Source organism: Myotis myotis, unplaced genomic scaffold (genome assembly GCF_014108235.1).
Source record: "Myotis myotis isolate mMyoMyo1 unplaced genomic scaffold, mMyoMyo1.p scaffold_m19_p_60, whole genome shotgun sequence".
Classification (NCBI taxonomy): Eukaryota; Metazoa; Chordata; class Mammalia; order Chiroptera; family Vespertilionidae; genus Myotis; species Myotis myotis.
Window position 1 is genome coordinate 357,568 of NW_023416369.1, and position 19,776 is coordinate 377,343.

General features: G+C 55.5%; 1 protein-coding gene across 1 annotated transcript; it reads left to right on the top strand.

Annotated features, from left to right (window-relative positions):
- The first annotated feature begins 1,119 nt into the window (after window positions 1-1,119).
- On the top strand, window positions 1,120-12,688 carry LOC118659584 (putative serpin A13). The gene is made up of 5 exons (XM_036315780.1): window positions 1,120-1,605; window positions 7,277-7,883; window positions 9,456-9,726; window positions 11,302-11,419; window positions 12,000-12,688. The coding sequence occupies exons 2-5, from the start codon at window positions 7,301-7,303 to the stop codon at window positions 12,225-12,227; spliced, it is 1,200 nt and encodes a 399-aa protein (XP_036171673.1). The 5' UTR covers window positions 1,120-1,605; window positions 7,277-7,300; the 3' UTR covers window positions 12,228-12,688.
- The last annotated feature ends 7,088 nt before the right edge of the window (window positions 12,689-19,776 follow it).

The following is a 19,776-nucleotide window of genomic DNA, read 5'->3' on the forward strand; positions in this document are numbered from 1 at the left end:
GGTCACGGTTCGATTCCCCGTCAGGGCACATGCCCGGTTGCAGGCTTGATCCCCAGTGCGGGGCGTGCAGGAGGCAGCTGATCAATGTTTCTCATCTATCTCTCTCCCTCTCCCTTCCCCTCTGAAATCAATAAAAATATTTTAAAAAAATAATAAATAAATTGGGGAACCAATTAGGGAAACAATGGCCTGAGCACTGATTTTAAGGAGTTTACTGGTTTTGTAGGGTGTGACACATACTACTGTGGCTAGGATGTTTTAACACTCTTACAGATCAAGGGGTGTTTAGGATTTGCTTCAGAGCATTCCCAAGGGGACGGGGTTGGGGCAGGGCCTGATCCTGTCCTCAAGTTGGTGACATCGGATGGAAGCTGCCGATGGGGACGTGGGCTTCGCTAGGCCATCCCCTCCATTACACGTTAGAATTCTCCCGTCACCAAACCTGGAGCGGACAGGAAAGTCCTTGAGAGCAGGGTTGTGCCTTAGTCCCAGCACTGGATGAATGAGTGGGTGATGGATGACGGGACTCCCCTGTCTGCTCCCTTGACTGAATATCAAGAGAAAGAATTGAAAATCCTGAGGCAGCAATAGGGGCAGCCCCGGCCGATGGCTCCGTTGGTTGGCGCGTTGTCCGTATGCCAAAAGGGTTGTGGGTTCAATTCTAGGTTTCGGGTTTGATCTCCGGTTGGGGTGTGTATAGGGGACAACCAATTGATGTTCCTCTCTCATATTTCTCTCGATATTTCTTTCTCTCTCTCTTCCTTCTTGTCTCTCTAAAATCAAGAAAAATGTCCTTGGTGGGGATTTGAAAAAGAAGTGGCTGTGTGGGTGTTTAGGTCCAGGCGTGGGTGCGGAGAAGAAAAATGAAGTCGGAATGAGCAAACCCGGGAGGAAGGAAGCCTGCTCCCACCCATGAGCCCACGCCCTGTCGCCAGGCCACCTTTGTCCCTTCCCGCCACCCGCCAGGACGGAGAAGGTGTTTGGGCTGAAAGGTTTCGCAAACACTCTCTGCTGGGCACACATTAACCTTTGTTTATGCCGCTCTGAGTGGCCGGGCCTGCTGACGTCCCGAGAGCTGGGCGTGGCGATTTGAAAGACGATGTTCAAGAGTCGGAACCCACACCCCCGGGAGGCCAGACCCGGGGCGTGGGCTGCGTTCCGTGACGCGCACGGCGTGGGCACGGGGTGGGTGGCCGCAGAGCGTGTCCGGCAGGAATGGAGCCGGAGCGGCTGCAGGCGGCCCCAGTGAACTCAGCCTCTCCCTGGATTCGAAGCCCACAGGCGTCACTACATTGAACTTCCTGGCCACCTGGAGTGGGAGGGGCAGAGGAGGAACCGGGCCTGGGGGAGGGGCAGGCTGCAAACAGTGATGGACTGAGTCCCCGGGCACCAGGCCCGCCCACACCGAGCTCTGCCCCGCGAGGACCTCGCACAGCCCGAACACGGGCGGGCAGTTTGCCTCCTGCCGGGTGCTGTGGGCGACGTGGGCCACGGGCAGCCTCGGGACAGCCTGCTAGTCCCACAGTCCAGCCTCCGTCCTCCCGCGACAGGCTTCTGTGTCCCGGGCCACGACTGTGGAGCCCCTCAGCTCCTTGGCAGGTTCAGGTGAGTGGGGGCTGCGGGTGGGGCTGGAGCGGGAGCCACGGCCCCCAGCCAGCGTGGTGGACCTGCCACGGGTCACCTCACGAGTCACACAGGAGCAGGCACACACAGGAGCAGGCACACATGTGAACACACATGTACACACACATGCACCCTCCTGCTCCCAGAGCTGTCTGTACAGACAGCAGCTTGGAGTGGTGCTGGCTCACTCTGCCTCCATGGCCTTGAGAAGGCTCGTCCCTCTGCTGAAACCCTTCTCCTGACTCATTTCCAGTCTCAGGTCAGGGGCTCCCTCCTCCGGGGAGCCCTCCAGGAGCTCCCTGCCTCCTGCAGGCTCCCCTCCCACTGCCATGGCTCAGGGAGCTGTAACCAGCCCTGCACTGCGTCTCTCCCGGTGGCTGGTGAGCTTCTTCCGGACAGGGCTCCGGATGCATGTTTGCTGAATGAGTCGGCAAGTGAACGAGCCAGCGTCTCTCTGGGCCTCAGTTTCCCCATCTGTGCAGCGCTCGGATTGGATCATGGCATCCAGGCAGCTCGAAAGCTCTATGGTCTGGGGGACCTGCCCGCACACTGTTCCGAGTGAATTCCGCGTGCCTGTCCCCCGTGAGCCCGGGCACCCGTGTCTCATCCATCCGCTTCCCCAGCGCCCAGCTCAAGTCCCGACAGGCTTCCAGCCGATGTTTGTGTGGTGAATGGATGAATGAATGAATGAACAAATGAATGAATAAGGGAATGAACTTTTCATTAAAGCCAAGATATTCACCAGTGTTCCCTGCCGATAGACAAAGTGGAGCCCGTTTTACCCTCGAGGCTGAGCTCCCGTTCTTCTCCCCTTACAGACAAGGGGACTTGGGTTAAAAGGCTCGGGCTGCCCACGGTCCCGTGGGAGAGCCAGAGGCAGGGCAGGGGTGTGACGGTGGTTATTCCTGCCCACACCCGAGTGCACCCCTGGGGCCCGCTCTGGCCCTCACTAACATAAAGTCTGGGGGCCCCAGGAATCTGCTGAGTCAGAATCACTAGGGGGGAGCCCTCTTGCAATCTGGGACTGCTGGCTCCTAACCGCTCACCTGCCTACCTGCCTGCCTGATTGCCTCTAACCACTCTGCCTGCTGGCCTGCCCCCCCTGCTGCTGGCCTGCTCGCCCCCAAATGCCCCCCCCCCCCGCCAGCATGCTCATCCCCAACTGTCCCCCTGCTGGCCTGCTCACTCCAAACTGCCCCCCCCCCTGCTGTCCTGATCACTTCCAACTGGCCCCCCTGCTGGTTTGCTTACCCCAATGGCCCCGCCCCCCCACCAGCCTGATCACCCACAACTGCCCTCCCCCCTTGGCCTCTAACCGCCTCTACCTTGGCCCTGCCACCATGGCTTTGTCCAGAAGAACATCTGGAAGGTCTCCTGGAAGGTCTCCCAGTCCAATTAGCATATTACTCTTTTATTAGTATAGATATATTTGTCTGTGATATGGTTATGATTGCAGATATGAGTAGGACCAGGTAAAATGTTATAGAATGGGCCTTTTACTATAGATGGTTTGCCATGTATGCATTTTTTCTAAAGAAGTAAAAATTACTTTAAAAAATGTTTCAGGAGGAGAACCAAGATGGCGGCATAGGTTAACGCCGGAGTTTGCTGCTCTGAACAACTACTTCAAAAGTGAAACCAAAAAACGGAAGGGACATCACCCAGAACCACAGGAACGCTGGCTGAGTGGAAGTCCTACAACTAGGAGGAAAGAGAAACGCATACGGACACTCAGAGGAGGCGCAGTGCTGAAGTCAAATTCTGAGGTGCGGAGTGCGCGGAGCGGGCTGGCGGCGGCGGAGGGCGCGGTTGGCGTTTTCAATCGGGAGGGAGTCGCAGACTCTGAGCTCCAGATCCGGGCGAGTCTTTAGCGACCCAGACTCAAACGGGAGAAGCAGGACTGTCTGGCTTCGGTCAGAGCAAGTGCAGCTTTCTCTCTGAGCTTTGCAGTGGGTGCTGGGACTCAGAGAGGCAGAGCCCCTGGGGACAGGACTGAGAGCCGCCATAACTGCTCTCTCCGGCCCACCCTGTTGATCCTGTTCGACCTGCCCCGCCCAAGCCCTGCACAGAGGCATTTGCCGGATAGCCTCAGGCAAAGGCTAGATTAGCACCTCCCTAGAGGACAGAAGTTCTCTCACTACTGACACAGCTGATTCTCATAGCCACTTGGCCTGGAGGTCAAACCCTCCCTGGAATTAGCTACAACAATCAAGATTTAACTATAAGACTGCGAACAAAGACCACTAGGGGGTGCACCAAGGAAGCATAACAAAATGCGGAGACAAAGAAACAGGACAAAATTGTCAATGGAAGATATAGAGTTCAGAACCACACTTTTAAGGTCTCTCAAGAACTGTTTAGAAGCCGCCGATAAACTTAATGCAATCTACAAGAAAACTAATGAGACCCTCGATCTTATATTGGGGAACCAACTAGAAATTAAGCATACACGGAATGAAATAACGAATATTATACAGACTCCCGACAGCAGACCAGAGGAGCGCAAGAATCAAGTCAATGATTTGAAATGCGAGGAAGCAAAAAACACCCAACCGGAAAAGCAAAATGAAAAAAGAATCCAAAAATGCGAGGATAGTGTAAGGAGCCTCTGGGACAGCTTCAAGCGTACCAACATCAGAATTATAGGGGTGCCAGAAGATGAGAGAGAGCAAGATATTGAAAACCTATTTGAAGAAATAATGACAGAAAACTTCCCCCACCTGGTGAAAGAAATGGACTTACAGGTCCAAGAAGCGCGGAGAACCCCAAACAAAAGGAATCCAAAGAGGACCACACCAAGACACATCATCATTAAAATGCCAAGAGCAAAAGATAAAGAGAGAATCTTAAAAACAGCAAGAGAAAGAAACTCAGTTACCTACAAGGGAATACCCATACGACTGTCAGCTGATTTCTCAACAGAAACTTTGCAGGCCAGAAGGGAGTGGCAAGAAATATTCAAAGTGATGAATACCAAGAACCTACAACCAAGATTACTTTATCCAGCAAAGCTATCATTCAGAATTGAAGGTCAGATAAAGAGCTTCACAGATAAGGAAAAGCTAAAGGAGTTCATCACCACCAAACCAGGATTATATGAAATGCTGAAAGGTATCCTTTAAGAAGAGGAAGAGGAAGAAAAAGGTAAAGATACAAATTATGAACAACAAATATGCATCTATCAACAAGTGAATCTAAGAATCAAGTGAATAAATAATCTGATGAACAGAATGAACTGGTGATTATAATAGAATCAGGGACATAGAAAGGGAATGGACTGACTATTCCTGGGGGGGAAAGGGGTGTGGGAGATGCGGGAAGAGACTGGACAAAAATCGTGCACCTATGGATGAGGACAGTGGGTGGGGAGTGAGGGCGGAGGGTGGGGCGGGAACTGGGAGGAGGGGAGTTATGGGGGGAAAAAAAAGAGGAACAAATGTAATAATCTGAACAATAAAGATTTAATAAAAAAAAAAAAATAAAAAAAAAAAATAAAAAATGTTTCAGGAAGACTTTGAGAAATTTACAGTATCTGCTTTTCTTCCAAGAAAGTTGTCACTTTTATGCCAGAGTGAGAATTATTTGTGTGCTTTGTATGTCAGCATTGGGCCTCTGTGACTGGGGGTACTTAGCTTGACTTGAGGGTAATTATCTTGCTCACTGGCTGGGAGGGAGGGTGTGAGGCAGAGGAGATAAATACTCGGTTCTGGATTATTCATAGATTGCTGACCTTCTGGATTGATTGTGCAAGCCCCTCCTTTTATTGATGTCCACCTTCTGTTGACAGACAGCTACCCTGGGAGAGAAATGAGATGAAACTCTCTTTCTTTTCACTGTAAAAAGCATTTGAATTCCTAAGGTGTGATAAGGCCTCCCAGCCATCCACAGTCAAGGTACACATTTTCATGGAGGATGTTCCCACTCTTGAATAAATTAAAACAATTTTTTTCTTTTAATTTAAACTTTCCTCTATAACTGTTTTCTTGTTACTTAAAAGCTAGTTTTTTTGAAACTACTTCCAAAGCTTTTCAAGCTGTATATGTCCTTGGAATGAATTTATAAATTAGAATTGAGCCCGGCCAGTGTGACTCAGTGGTTTAGCATCGACCTATGAACCAGAAGGTCATGGTTTGATTCCCAGTAAGGGCACATGCCCGGGTTGTGGGCTTGATCCCCAGTACGGGGCGTGTAGGAGGCAGCCGATCAATGATTCTCTCTCATCATTGATGTTTCTATCTCTCTCCCTCTCTCTTCCTCTCTGAATCAGTAAGAATATATTTGAGAGAGAGAGAGAGAGAGAGAAAGAGAATATATGTTTGTAAATAAGAAAACATGTATTTGATGCTCTTAGAAAGTCTTATTTTCTTTCATTAAAACTTGTGCAGTATAGGGAACTCCATAGATTCTCTTAATTTGAAGAAAGTTAGAGGGAAAGGTACTAATTCAGAGTTCGTTGGGAAAATGTGTCACTTATACATTTTTTTATGTTTTTTTTTAATCAAAAACTGAAATATTTTCTATTCAGAAAATATATTTGGATCTAAGTATCTCCTATAATTTTAACCCTAAAATATCAATTTAAATATTTTAAAAATGGTTGGGATGTTTGTTTTTTTAAGTAAGTTAGGTTACTGGAGTTCTACATGTTACCGGATCACCTGGGGTAATTTTCTGATTAGAAAATTAAGAATTATAGTCAGAGGGGAGGACATGAGAATTTTTAAAGAACATATTCAATTTACTTTAGAAGCCGAACCTCTCTTATCATGTGACTTGTTTTGAATGTTTGTTAAACTATATTATCACATCAGCATGGCTGCTATTGGGACAAACAGTGACAGTTGATTCAGGTCATTTGAATGTCCATTGTCTGTTTTAATTTGTATGTTCGTTTTGACTCTGTCATATGCTCAAACTTCAGTGGAAGTCTTGAGAACCTATTATTTTTGCCTGCTCCCTCCTTTATGTTGGAAATATTCTCTTTTACTCAGAGGGACCTTAACTTTGCTGTAAGGGATTGTTCCCGTTGCCAATGTTTTCTTCCTTGCCAAGTAAGGGTGTTGTGAACTCTTCAGTGATGCCTTCCCCAGGATATTTGCAGATGTGGTTGGGAAAAGTCATTTCATCCCCGACCTTTGCATGTCAGGTGCTGGGGTGCCGGGGTGCTGCCTCGCCTGTGCCCCGGCTCTCCGGTCCCGATGCGGCTCTCTCTCCCTCCGATCACCATGGTGACCACGGGGTGCAGGCCAGGCGGCACCTCTGGGCCCCCGGGGGTGCCGCCTGGCCTGCGTCCCGGCTCTCTCTCCCTCCGATCACCATGGCGACCATTGGGCTGCAGGACAGGTGGCACCACCTGGCCCCCCGCGGGTGCCGCCTCGCCTGCAGCCCGGCTTTCCAATGGCGATCACCTGGCTCTTGCCTGCTGCCTGGGTTTCCGATCACTGTTCTTCCGTCCTTCCTCTTTTGCCTCCCATCATTGTGCCTATGTATGCAAATTAACCACCATCTTTGTTGGCAGTTAATTTGCATATCACCCTAATTAGCCAATGGGAAGCGTAGTGGAGGTACGGTTAATTACCCTTTTTGTCTTTTATTAGATAGGATTACAATTACCGTTGTTGTTGTTGTTGTCCTCCCGCGCCCCTGCTTCTAGAATCTTGACCAAGGACTCCAGAGGATGGAGGCCCCCCGGTGGTGGCTGCTGGTCCCTGCGCTCCTGGCTGTGGGCCATTGCCTGGCCCTGGCCAACCAGGAGGATTCTGGCCCCATGGACCCCGGCCCCCCGGACGTCCCTCCCGGGCCGGCCCTGCCCTGCCACAAGCTCTCCGTGAGCAACATAGACTTTGCCTTCGAACTCTACCGACAGCTGGCCTCAGAGGCCCCCGGAGAGAACGTCCTCTTCTCCCCCGTGAGCATCTCCTGGGCCTTGGCCACGCTCTTCCTCGAAGCGCCCGCCGCCAGCAGGGCCCACCTCCTGGAGGGCCTGGGCTTCAACCTCACCCTGGTTTCCGAGGCCGAGATCCAGGAGGGCTTCCGGGACCTGCTGCGCAGGCTCCCCGTGCAGGGCCCCCAGCTCCTCCTGACGCTGGGCCAGCGCAGGTTCAGCGGCCTGGGCCCGGGGGCTGCCCAGGACCCGGCGGGAGCCCAGCACAGCATCCGGGAGTACGTAGAGAAGCAGACCCGGGGGCAGCTTGGCGCCTGGGTGGAGGGACTCAGCGATGCCACCGCGGAGGTCCTGGTGAGTCACCTGCTCCTCAGAGGTAAGAGGGGTCTATCCCAGGACCCTCCCTCGGGGCCCCAATCACACCACAGCCCCGCTCCTCACAGCCTCCACAGCCTCCCCTGCTGACTGAGATGTAGGAGCTCCAGGAATCCTTGATGCTTCTGCTTGCATACCCCCAGTGACGGGGAACTCCTCACTCCTCACATTTTAATACTACTGTTGAGTTTTTTCAAAGAAGGATTTTTCCAACTTTAGTGTGCATAGCACTCCCTGGGGAACTCGCTTACAATGCAGGTATCTTGCGCTTGTCCCCAGAAGATTCTGATTTAGGGGGCAGGTCAGTCAGGGACCCAAGACCCTGCATTTGAGGGCGGTCCCCGCCCTCCCCCCGCGGGGAGGCTGCTGCAGGAGGGCTATGATCTCCACGTTAGTAACTGTGGGCAGCGCTGAGTCACGGAGCATGAGCCCCTTCCTCTGGCAGGTCCAGGAGGCATGGATGAGAGCGGGGAGAGCCCCAGTGCTGGGAGAGCCTTTATTTTCCCAGGAGAGCGATGCAATCACGTGCCTCGCTCCTTAATCACACTCCTTCACTCAGCGGATGAGTCCGGTCCTTCTCGTCCTTGCACAGTGAGTGCTTTGTGGGGCTCCAGGGAAGTCACACCCACTCTCATTTGACCTTCTCACCTGGATGAAGCACAGAGGCTATGGCTCGTGTTTCCTTTTCACACATGAGGAGACAGATTGGTTTTAAAAGAAGAAGTGATTGGCCTGAGCCCCTAACGCATGACTCAGCTACATCCTGGGAATAGTTCTCGCCTGGTGTATGCAAGCCTGTTTGCACACACACACACTCTGAATACTGTCATGTCAGTCACTGCGCGTGTTTGATTTTGACTGAATTCTCTTCACAGCCCAACAAGGCGACTTTATTATGTCCACTTGAGAGATGGGAAAACTGAGGCCCAGTGTCAGGGGACTTGCCTCAGGCCTGCCAGCCAGGCTGAGCCGGGCCCTCACATCCACACACATTTTAGAGCAGCTGGTGCCACATGATGGATTTTTTTTCCCTTTAAACTTAACCACCTCTGGCCCCAGCTGGTGTGGCTCAGTGAATAGAGCGTCGGCCTGCGGACTGAAGGGGCCCGGGTTTGATTCCGGCCAAGGGCACATGCCAGGGTTGCGGGCTCAATCCCCAGTAGGGGGCGTGCAGGAGGCAGCCGATCAAGGATTCTCTCTCATCATTGATGGTTCTATCTCTCTTCCTCCCCCTTTCTCTCTGAAATCAATACGAATATATTTTGAAACCATTTTTTTAATTAACCACCCCAAAGAGAGTAAGGAGACCAGAGAGCAAAGCAGCCCTCACTGTCGGGCACTGCTCTGTCGCTGAGACAGCACTTACCCCGTGTCCCAAACAGGAGACGCAAGCGCAGGGCAGGCGAGGGCTCGGCCCCCGGGCTGCACAGGGCACGAGGGACGGGCCAAGAGGCAGTCACGGGGCTGGGCTTGGCGTCCACTGTGGACTCCCCACCCAGTCGCTGCCCGATGGGTGGCCCGGAGCCCATTCTCCATTCTCTCCACGGCAACCTCGCTGTTCTCGTCCCCTCAGCCGGGTGGGTGCGACCCTTTGACCCGAGAGCCACCAGCCTGAAGAAGTTCTTTGTGGACGAGCACAGGGCCGTGCAGGTGCCCATGATGCGGCAGAAGGCTCGCCACCGCTTCCTGCACGACCCCGAGCTGCAGTGCACGGTGCTGCAGATGGAGCACGCCGCCGGCGCCACCACCTTCTTCGTCTTCCCCCAGCGGGGCGGGCTGCGGCAGCTGGAGGACGCCCTGCTTCCCGAGACGCTGATCAAGTGGGACAGTCAGCTCAGGACCAGGTAGCGCGCACAGCAGGGCCGGGGACTCAGCTCCTTGCTCAGTCAGTGCGTCTCTCAGTGATGGTCTCCCCAGCGCACAGTCCCCCAGGGCACTGCCCGCCCAGGGCACTGCCCCCCCAGGGCACTGTCCCCCAGGGCACTGTCCTCACCCCAGGGCACTGTCCCCCCAGGGCACTGTCCCCCCAGGGCACTGTGTCCCCAGGGCAGTGGTCGGCAAACTGTGGTTCATGAGCCACATGTGGCTCTTTGGACCCTTGAGTGTGGCTCTTCCACAAAATACTGACTTCTGCGCATGGGCCACGAAGTTTCAGTCACACTGTACGTGTGCGCCCGCACGTGGTATTTTGTGGAAGAGCCACACTCAAGGGACCAAAGAGCCGCATGTGGCTTGCGAGCCGAAGTTTGCCGACCACTGCCCTAGGGCACTGTCCCCCTAGAGCACTGTCCCCCCAGGGCACTGTCCCCCCAGGGCACTGTCCTTGGCCTCCCTGAAGGTGTCAGGATGGGGCCTGGTCAGTTGGTGTCTGGAGGCTGGTTCTAGTCCCAGCTCTGGTGCCCACTTGAGTGACCCCATGATGCACAGAGTTCCAGCCCTTAAGCAGTGGGGAAAGGAAAGAGGGCCCAGGACAGATGTTGAATGGAGGATAGCAGGTCCAGGACAGATGTTGAATGGATGAGGATGGAGGGCCCTGGACAGATGTTGAATGGAAGATAGCAGGTCCAGGACAGATGTGGAATGGAGGACGGAGGGCCCTGAACAGATGTTGAATGGAGAGGATGGGGGCCCTGGACAGATGTAGAATGGAAGACAGTGGACCCTGGACAGATGTTGAATGGAGGACAGTGGACCCTGGACAGATGTTGAATGGAGGATGGAGGGCCCTGGACAGATGTTGAATGGAGGACGGTGGGCCCTGGACAGATGTTGAATGGAGGATGGAGGGCCCTGGACAGATGTTGAATGGAGGATAACAGGTCCAGGACAGATGTTGAATGGAGGATAACAGGTCCAGGACAGATGTTGAATGGAGGATAACAGGTCCAGGACAGGTGTTGAATGGAGGACGGAGGGCCCTGGACAGATGTTGAATGGAGGATAACAGGTCCAGAACAGATGTTGAATGGAGGATAACAGGTCCAGGACAGATGTTGAATGGAGGATGGTGGGCCCTGGACAGATGTTGAATGGAGGACGGTGGGCCCTGGACAGATGTTGAATGGAGGACTGTGGGCCCTGGACAGATGTTGAATGGAGGATGGAGGGCCCTGGACAGATGTTGAATGGAGGATAACAGGTCCAGGACAGATGTTGAATGGAGGATGGTGGGCCCTGGACAGATGTTGAATGGAGGACGGTGGGCCCTGGACAGATGTTGAATGGAGGATAGAGGACCCTGGGCAGATGTTGAATGGAGAGGAGGGGCTGGGAGGGCAGGGAGACCAGAGGTGCGAATGGGGGTGAGAAGCTGCAGGCCTGGAGCTGCTTTGGGGCCGAGGCTGGAGCCTGCGGAGTCACCTGGGACACATGCAGCCGCTTCTGGGGTCTCAACAGCAAACCCATCTGTCTCCCCGCAGAGAACTCGATTTCTACTTCCCCAAGTTCTCCATTTCCAGCAGCGCCAGACTGGAGCTGCTGCTCCCAGGGGCGGCTGTGGGCGGAGGCCTCCCCGAGCCCGGACTGAACATCTCGAAGGTAACCTGGGATCCGGGTCAGTGGGGGTCTCCGTGCCTGCGGGCCGCTGCGGGAGGAAGGCGCCCGCACCTCCTCACACGCAGAGCAGCTGTTTTCCACAGCTCGGCACACCGCCATCTGTGCTCCGCGTGTGTCCCCCATTCGTGCACACCCGCCCCCACAGGCACTGGGGCCGGGGGTCAGGCCCCACCCCTGCCCTCGGGTGACAGCCCAGACAGGGAAGGCCGGGTGGGTCCACGCCATCAGGGCTGGACTGCGGAGGGAGCTCTGGGCTCCTTCCTGATCGTGGGCCCGTGGGACCGAGAGCCCGGCTGGCGTGGCTCAGTGATTGAGCGTCGACCTATGAGCCAGGAGGGCCTGGTTCCATTCCTGGTCAGGGCACAGGTTGCGGGCTCATCCCCAGTGTGGGGTGTGCAGGAGGCAGCCAACCAGTGATTCTCTCTCATCATTGATGGTTCTATCTCTCTCCATCTCCCTCCCTCTCTGATATCAATAAAAACATATTTAAAAAAATAAAAATAAAGGTCTGGTTGATCCCTCCTTATGGGGTCAGTTGGCGATTCCAGAATTTTCCTTGCAGGTTGCACACAAGGCTGCGATGACTCTGGATGAGGGGGGCACAGAGGTGGCTGCCGCCACCAGCATCCAGCTCACGCCGGGGCCCCGCCCCGACCGCGACCTCCACGCCTCGCCCGCTCCAGACACGGAGTTCAACCGGCCCTTCCTGGTGATGACCTTCCACACGGACACGGGGAGCATGCTTCTCCTGGGGCGGGTTGTGAACCCGCTGGGGTGCTGCGCCGGGTGACCCCGAGAGCGGGCCGAGTCAGCATCCGTGTGAAAGGCCACGGCCAGCGTGGCTGCCGGGTTCAAAGGCTCGGAGAAAGAGCTGCCGCACAAATTAACACACAAGACAAGAAATAATGATTTTGAAATTAGGGGGGGAAGCCAGGGAAAACTCAGCTGTATAGTCAAGTTCCTCTAAGTCTCTGTTCGGTCTGCTTTTATTTACTAGCACACACAACTGTCTTTTAGGAATGCAAACAGACATATCCATGGTGATCGTTTAGTGAACAGTAAGATTGTCAGGTTGGGGGAGTTTGCTTTAGGCCATTGAATCGGCAGAAGGTAATAAAATGCAAATACTCACCCTGTGAATATCAAAAGAGTCCAGGTCAGCTTTCTGATGGACTGATGGACGTCTCCCCGCATTTATATTAATTACTGTTGATCTTGGTTTCCAGCACATCAGGTCTTGTCATGACATGGGGCGAGGGGGGAGGGGGGAGGGGCGGCGAAGGGGGCGCGGCGGGGGCGGGGGGGCGGAAGGGGGGGGCGGCGGTCCCTTCTTCGTCTGGAAGGGCAATGGGACTGTCTCAACTCGGCAGGGTGGCGGCGGCAGGTCCCCCGGGACAGGCTTTGTGCAGCCGCGAAATCGCCCCCGGCCCACACGCCAGGAGGTCCTGTTGCAGAACCCTGGTTCTGAGACGACGACACCGGGTTCTGTGTGTGGGTTTCGTGGGGCCCATGGGGTGAGGGGAGGGCGGGGAGCAGGCTGTGCCCCGAGTGAGCACCTGCTCTGTGCCAGGGGCACCGTGTATTTGAACTCATTTTAAAATTAATTCCCACATCAACCTAACAAGACAAGTGTTCAGTGTGATTCTGTTTGGCCTTCGGATGGTCTCACCGACGGAATACTGCGTCTCCCTTCGTGCGGCTGAGGCTCGGGACTTAGGACACAGGCCCAAGGTCACTCGGCTGGCAGGTAGCGCGGCTGGGATTCAGGTTGTTTAATTTCGAAGCCCGGACTCCTTCCATTTCCATCCATGTGGCTACATCGCTGATTCTCCAGCGTGCTGCGTGCACGAATCCCCTGGCAGCCTGTGAGAAACAGCCCCGCCGATTTGGACTCAGCGGGTCCGGGCTGGGCCTGCGGTCCGGCCCTCCTCCCGTGGCCCCGGATGCGGACCTGGCCAGTGACCACCTGGAGCAGGTGCAGCTGCCCTGCCCGTGACCCAGGGAGGGCGAGGCCGGTGTGGGCAGCAGGCGGGCGTGGCCCTGGCCCCAGTGCTCCTCGGGGCTGAGCAGGCTTGGCAATACCGCTCGAAGCCTGGTGACGAAGCTGGCTTTAGGGCCGCCTACTCATGAGCATTTGGGGGGAAATAAGTGTCCTGAACACAGGCGCTTGGGCCCATTCTCGGCTCTGCTCCATGTCAGTCATGGCGACCGGGACCTAGGCTGTCGCCTGGCTCCTGGCCCTGCGTCTCCAGCTGCACGGGAGGGAGTCACACAGGCTTTGGGGTCAGACCTGCCTGGGACCAAATCCCACCCGGATTCCCTCTCGATGCCCACGGGGAGCAGCAGGCAGACACGGGAGCCTGGCCGAGGCCGGCCCAGGGGCTGCCCCGCGTGATCTCATTTAACCTTCACTTCACATTTGCTGCCAGAGAGAAAACGTACTGATCTCTCCTCACGCGAGAAGGTGCCCAACAGAGCACCAGGGCGGCAGTAAGGTCGGCCTCTCCAGAAGGGGAGCCCCAGAGTCACAGAGAGTGACCCCTAAAAAGAGAGGTGGGCAGCCCCAAAGTCCTGGAAAATGGGTGTCTTAACGTTATCTTTTGAGGATTGACAGTGGGAGTCCACAACTCAAATGCCTAAGGGGCCAGCTGGGCAGTAGGCGGAGATTAGGGGGCGATAATAGCACAGGTTCAGTAGCTGTACGTAGAGCTCGGGAAGTGTGTCTCAGCGCTGCGGCTGATGCAACGGTGTGAGCACACTCCACCATGACATGCCTCCTCGGCACACCAGGAAGTAGCAACGCCCGCCTGAACTAACTCCTAGAGCCACGTGCACAGTACCCCAGCCTTTCAGCCATTGGTCGCCTGTAGCAACGTGTCTCCCTCTGATTGGTCCCCTCATGCTATATATACCCCTGTAGTTCCACAATAAAACGGATCTGCGTCACTGAGCCTGGTCTCCGGAGTCGTGCATGCAGACGCCCTAGCGCGTTGGGGCTCCGTCGTCCTCACCCCCGAGGGACCCCCTGCTTCAAGTAGCAGGTACCCACTGGCCGTGGAGTTGGGGAGACAAAGGGAGGGGTGGGGACTGTGGTGAACTGGAGAGGGGGCTCCATCTATGGGGCGCCTGGTGGTGGCCTTCCTGTGGCAGTGGCTTAGATGACAAAGACATGCAAACTGTGACCTCCGTGAGTGTGAGTGGGCACGTGGCTCGGCTCACCCAGGCATCGGGGAGCCAGGCTCTCCTGCACGGTGGGACTGCCACCTGAGGGCATGTCTTCTTCTGGATGTTTGAAGACCACGGGCCAGTGTCTCCACCTTCCAGACAACAGGAAGGGGCATGGGGAAAGGGAGAGCAAACACTTTAGAGGTACAACCCGCGGATCACACGCATCTCTTCAGCTCATCTCCTATAGGCCAGAATCTAGTCACATGGTGCACCTAGCTGCAAGAGAGGCAGAGCAATGTCGTTTCTGTCTTGGGTGACCATGTGCCCAGGCCCAAATCGGGGGTTCTCCTAGTTTAGAAGAAGGGATGGTTAACTATTGGGGACCCCACCCCCACAGCTTGAGCTTCTGCCAGCCTCAGGTGGATGTTACCTTGCAGAAAAATGTCTAAAGGTTGCTGGCTTTGTGCGTTTTGAGAGAAACTAACGTGTCATGTTTTTATGTAAAAAGTGTTTGCATCTTTTAATGTTGACAACACGTGCAGATTTAAAAAGTACAACCAAGCAGCCAACAACATTGGATAAACGGAGCATGCAGAGGGCTCGGGGGGCAGCTGGGCAGAGTGGAGGGCGGGCTGCAGGGTCCCTGGGACGGGCCCCAAGGCAAGGGGCTGGGCGCCTTGGTTCAACCCAGGAGCCCTGGGGTGTGACTGGCATTGAAATCCCAGGCACACGTGAGACTGTCCCGGAGAGAGAAGGTGGCAGCTACGAAGCAGCTTACCGCACGGGGGGGGGGGACCACCGCTTCCGAAATGTTTGACCACAATTTACTGAAACCGCAAGACTCATCCTTTAGGCCATTTCTGCCAACGGATGTGAATGACGATGACAATGCCAGTGACTTTGCTGCGATGAAGACAAGAACCATAAACGTTATGGCGAACATACATGGACTTGGACTTACCCTCGTCTTTATCTTCCCTCTCACGCCAGCGTGGTTGGCCCGGACTCCGCACTGACATGACACTCGCCGCCTTTGGCATTCTGCTGGTTTTCAGGAGCAGGAAACGGCAGCTGTGACAGGACCTTCGGTCTAGAGTTTTGAATTGTTTTCTAGGATGAACTCTATCCGGCAGCTGGTTTTATAGCTTAACTGACAGCGTGTCCGTCTCTGGACGCAGATGGAAAGCGGTCTCCTCTGATGCTTTGCTCCTGGTGGGCCCAGCGAGGAGGCAATGGCACCGCCCATCTGTCCTTCTGGGGACCCCATTTCCGGCCGTTCCCACCCTTCCCTGAGTGGCCCTTCTCAGGGCCCAGGCACCCCCGGCCTCTGGAGGGAGTGGCGTGCTGGTGTCCTGCTCAGTGCCCCCCTTTTTGGGTGTAAGGGGCTCCTACTGCTTGTCCCTCTGAGCTGCCACCACCTGCCTCCACCCACAGAGGACCCTCAGGCGTCCACATTCCCAACGCCGTGGGGGCCCTCTGGCCGCCTGGTCTGGCGACGTGGCTCTCGATCCTGAGACCCAAAGTCCTGCGACAATGAAGCTCGAAGACGTGTCAGCCCCTGGCGAGCAGGCGGGCAGCGGCGCGGGTCCCGCTGGGTCCGATGGTCCTGCCCACACCGGCCCACAGCCCCTCCCTGGCGGAGCTCACGGTGCCGCGGGCTCAGCGGGGGGATGCGGCGATCACAGCTGTCACAGCTGTGAATGGGGACTAAGACAGATTTAGCCGGAGGAGGAAGGGGAAGGCGGGTGGCCCTGCGGGAAGACCCCGGGGGCCAGGGTCCTCAGTGGCAGCTCAGGGCAGCCTCCAGCTGTGCGACCCCCAACAGATGTGGCTGTAAAGTGGGGCCTATGACGACGCTGAACCCCGCGAGGGGCTGTTTCCGAAGCTGACATCTCCGTTCAGTCCTCTCTGCTGCCCTGCGAGCGAGGGGCTCCCAGGATGTGACAGGGACGGAGGCTCAGGAACGTCCCCCCTGAGTCCCCGAATGGAAGCCATGTCTGCCCCGAAGCCTCAGTGTGTCCCCCACATCCACGGAGCCCTGCGCCCACCCTCCTGGCTTTAGTGTCTGTCTCTCCGACAGCAGAAGGAACCGCACCTAAGCCGTCTTTCAGGGCCCGAGGCAGCGCCCTGGCCAGGCTAGCGGTCGGGTGCTGGGTGCCCGGGCCGGGCTGGGCGGTCGGGGTGCTGGCTGCCCGGGCCGGGCTGGGCGGTCGGGGTGCTGGGTGCCCGGGCCGGGCTGGGCAGTCGGGGTGCTGGCTTCCCCGGGCTGGGCTGGCGGTTGGGGTGCTGGGTGCCCGGGCTGGGCGGTCAGGGTGCTGGCTGGCTGGGGCCCTGGCATTCCTGGGCTGCTGTCCCCACAGGAGAGCAGAGGACAGAGAGATGGAGGTCGAGGAGAGAGGTGTTAGCACAGGCCCAGCCTCTCTCTCTCTCTGTCTCTCTCTCTCTCTCTCTCTCTCTCTCTCTCTCTCTCTCTCTCTCTCTCGCACACACACACGCAGCAGGCCGGGGCAGGAGGGAGAGCAGAGCCCGGGGAAGGCCGCAGAGCAGGGCGGCCGGGAGGCAGGAGAGAACATTCCACAGGCCCAGGCAGAGGAGAAATTGCTTCCAGAGGCGCCTTGGCCCGGCCCGGCCCGGCCGTCACTCAGCGGGCTAGAGGTCCCCTGGCCGCTGCCGGGACCAGGGGGGGGGGGGGGGGGGGGGACGGGCCTCTGGAGAAAATCTCCCCAAACCAGGCTTGGCGTCCGCTCTGACTGCCCTGCGCCGGGGGAGGGGTGGCGGGAAAAGTGGTCCAAGATGGTGGGTCCACACGCACCCCAGATGCCCATCTGCTCGTGGCGAGGCCGCGGGGGACCCGAGAGCCCGAGGGTGAGCCCTTGCAGCCAGGCGTCCCTGAGCAGGGCCTGCCTGCCGGACCTGGGGCTGCAAACCCAACACACGAAGGCCCCGCGAAGCTGGGAGGAAACGCCGCGAAGGCCGGGACCCCGCCGAATCCCTCCCTGCCCCCCTTTCCTGTAGTAAATCATTCAGGGGCGCCTCCCCTTTAACTCACGTTTTGTTGTTGTTGCTGTTCCTCCTCACCAGAGGATATTTCCTCCATTGATTTTTAGAGAGAGTGGAAGGGGGAGGGAAAGACGGAGAGAGACACACGGATGTGAGAGAGACACAGCGATTGGTTGCCTCCTGCACCCGCCCTGACCAGGGCCAGGGATCGAGCCTGCAACCGAAGTACGTGCCCTTGACCATGAATCGAACCTGGGACCCTTCCGTCCACAGACCGATGCTCTAGCCATTGAGCCAAACCAGCTAGGGCTTTTAAACATGTTTTTAAGTGTACAATTCTGTATTATTACCTAGAGCAAGCCTGTCAAACTCAAAGGCTAACACGGGCCAAATAAACAAGGTTTAAGTGTATGTGGCCACAAAAAACCAAAGGCTTCAATTTTCATAGAAACGTAGGTTTATTTCGATAGAGACATGCTGAATACAAAGGGCTGAAATAAATGAGTCAGCGTTAACATAAAATAATAGAACATTTTAATAAAAATTAACATTTTTTCTTGAACATTAACTTACCAGACACTGAATAACTGCACAAATTAATAAGCATCACACAAATAAACCTCTTTTTCTTGTTCTCCGAAAGTGAAATATTTCCTGTTGCGCACACCAAACAAGTCAGTCCAAGACCAATGACGTGGCCGTCGGCTGCTGGAATACTCGCTGCTGGTGTCAGTGGAGAGAAATGGTGCGCCTGCGCGTGAGGGAGATGAATGCAACACGCTGATAGCAATCAGTCTTTAGCGAATGTTGCAGTTCGTTAATAATTATGTATAACAGGATATTGTAAAAATTAAGTCACAAAATTTTTATTCAAACGTTTCTTGCAGACCGTTATATTGCCGGGGCCGCAAAAATATTCGTTGTGGGCCGCATGCTGCCCGTGGGCCGCGAGTTTGACACGCCTGCTCTAGAGCAGCGGTTCTCAACCTGTGGGTCGCGACCCCTTTGGCGGTCGAACGACCCTTTCACAGGGGTCACCTAAGACCATCCTGCATATCAGATATTTACGTTACAATTCATAACAGTAGCAACATGACAGTTAAGAAGTAGCCACGAAAATGATTTTATGGTTGGGTCACAGCATGAGGAGCTGTATTAAAGGGCCAGGAGGCTGAGAACCACTGCCCTAGAGGAACAACATTGCACACAGATCTCAGGACCTTTTCATTTTGGGTGAATACAGCTGTGACCCTTGAATCACAATTCCCCCTCCCCCTCCCCAGCCCTGGCAACCCCCATCCCCCTCTCCCTCCCCCTCCCCAGCCCTGGCAGCCCCATCCCCCTCCCCCTCCCCCTCCCCAGCCCTGGCAACCCCATCCCCCTCCCCCTCCCCCTCCCCAGCCCTGGCAACCCCCATTCTTTCCTGGCTTTGCTGAGCTTGGCTGTTTCAGGGACCTCATGGGAGTGGACGTACGGTCTTTGTCCGTCTGTGTCCGGCTGACTTCACTCCGCAGCGTGTCCTCCAGGGCCAACCACAGGCCACATATCCCACACCTCCTTCTTTAAGGCTGACTAATTCTCCACGGCGTGTAGAAAGCGCACAGAAGCCCTACAGAATAGGAGACTTTTGCAAGCCACGTATCTGATAAGACGTTAACATCCAAAATACAGAGGGAACTCCTACAACTCCACAACCCACACACAACTAGCCCTATTGTTAAAAAATGGACAAAGGACTCAAGTTGACATTTCTCCAAAGAAGACACACAAATGGCCAACAGATACCTGAGAAGGTGCTCAGTGCCGCTAACCGTCAGGGAATGCACACCAAAGCCACAGGAGGCATCACTCACATCTGTTAGGGTCAACCAATCGGAAAGCAAAAGGGAAGTGTTGGCAAGAACGTGGAGCCATCGGAACCCCGTGCCCTGCTGGCCAGGATGCTAAGTGGTGCAGCCGCCATGGAGAACAGTACGGAGGACTCTCAATAATTTAAAAATAGAGCCCGGCCGGTGCGGCTCAGGGGCTGAGCGTCAACCTGTGAACCAGGAGGTCACGGTTCGATTCCTGGTCAGGGCACAGGCCCGGGTTATGGGCTCCATCCCCAGTGGGGGGCGTGCAGGAGGCCGCCGATCAATGATTCCCGCTCATCATTGATGTTTCTATCCCTC

Excerpts from the sequence above, each read along its gene's own strand:
- LOC118659584 (XM_036315780.1), top strand. The coding sequence starts at position 7,301 with ATGGAGGCCCCCCGGTGGTGGCTGCTGGTCCCTGCGCTCCTGGCTGTG. Across the intron at positions 7,884-9,455 it reads GAGTCACCTGCTCCTCAGAG|CCGGGTGGGTGCGACCCTTT; the intron begins GTAAGAGGGGTC and ends TCGTCCCCTCAG. Across the intron at positions 11,420-11,999 it reads CCGGACTGAACATCTCGAAG|GTTGCACACAAGGCTGCGAT; the intron begins GTAACCTGGGAT and ends TTTTCCTTGCAG.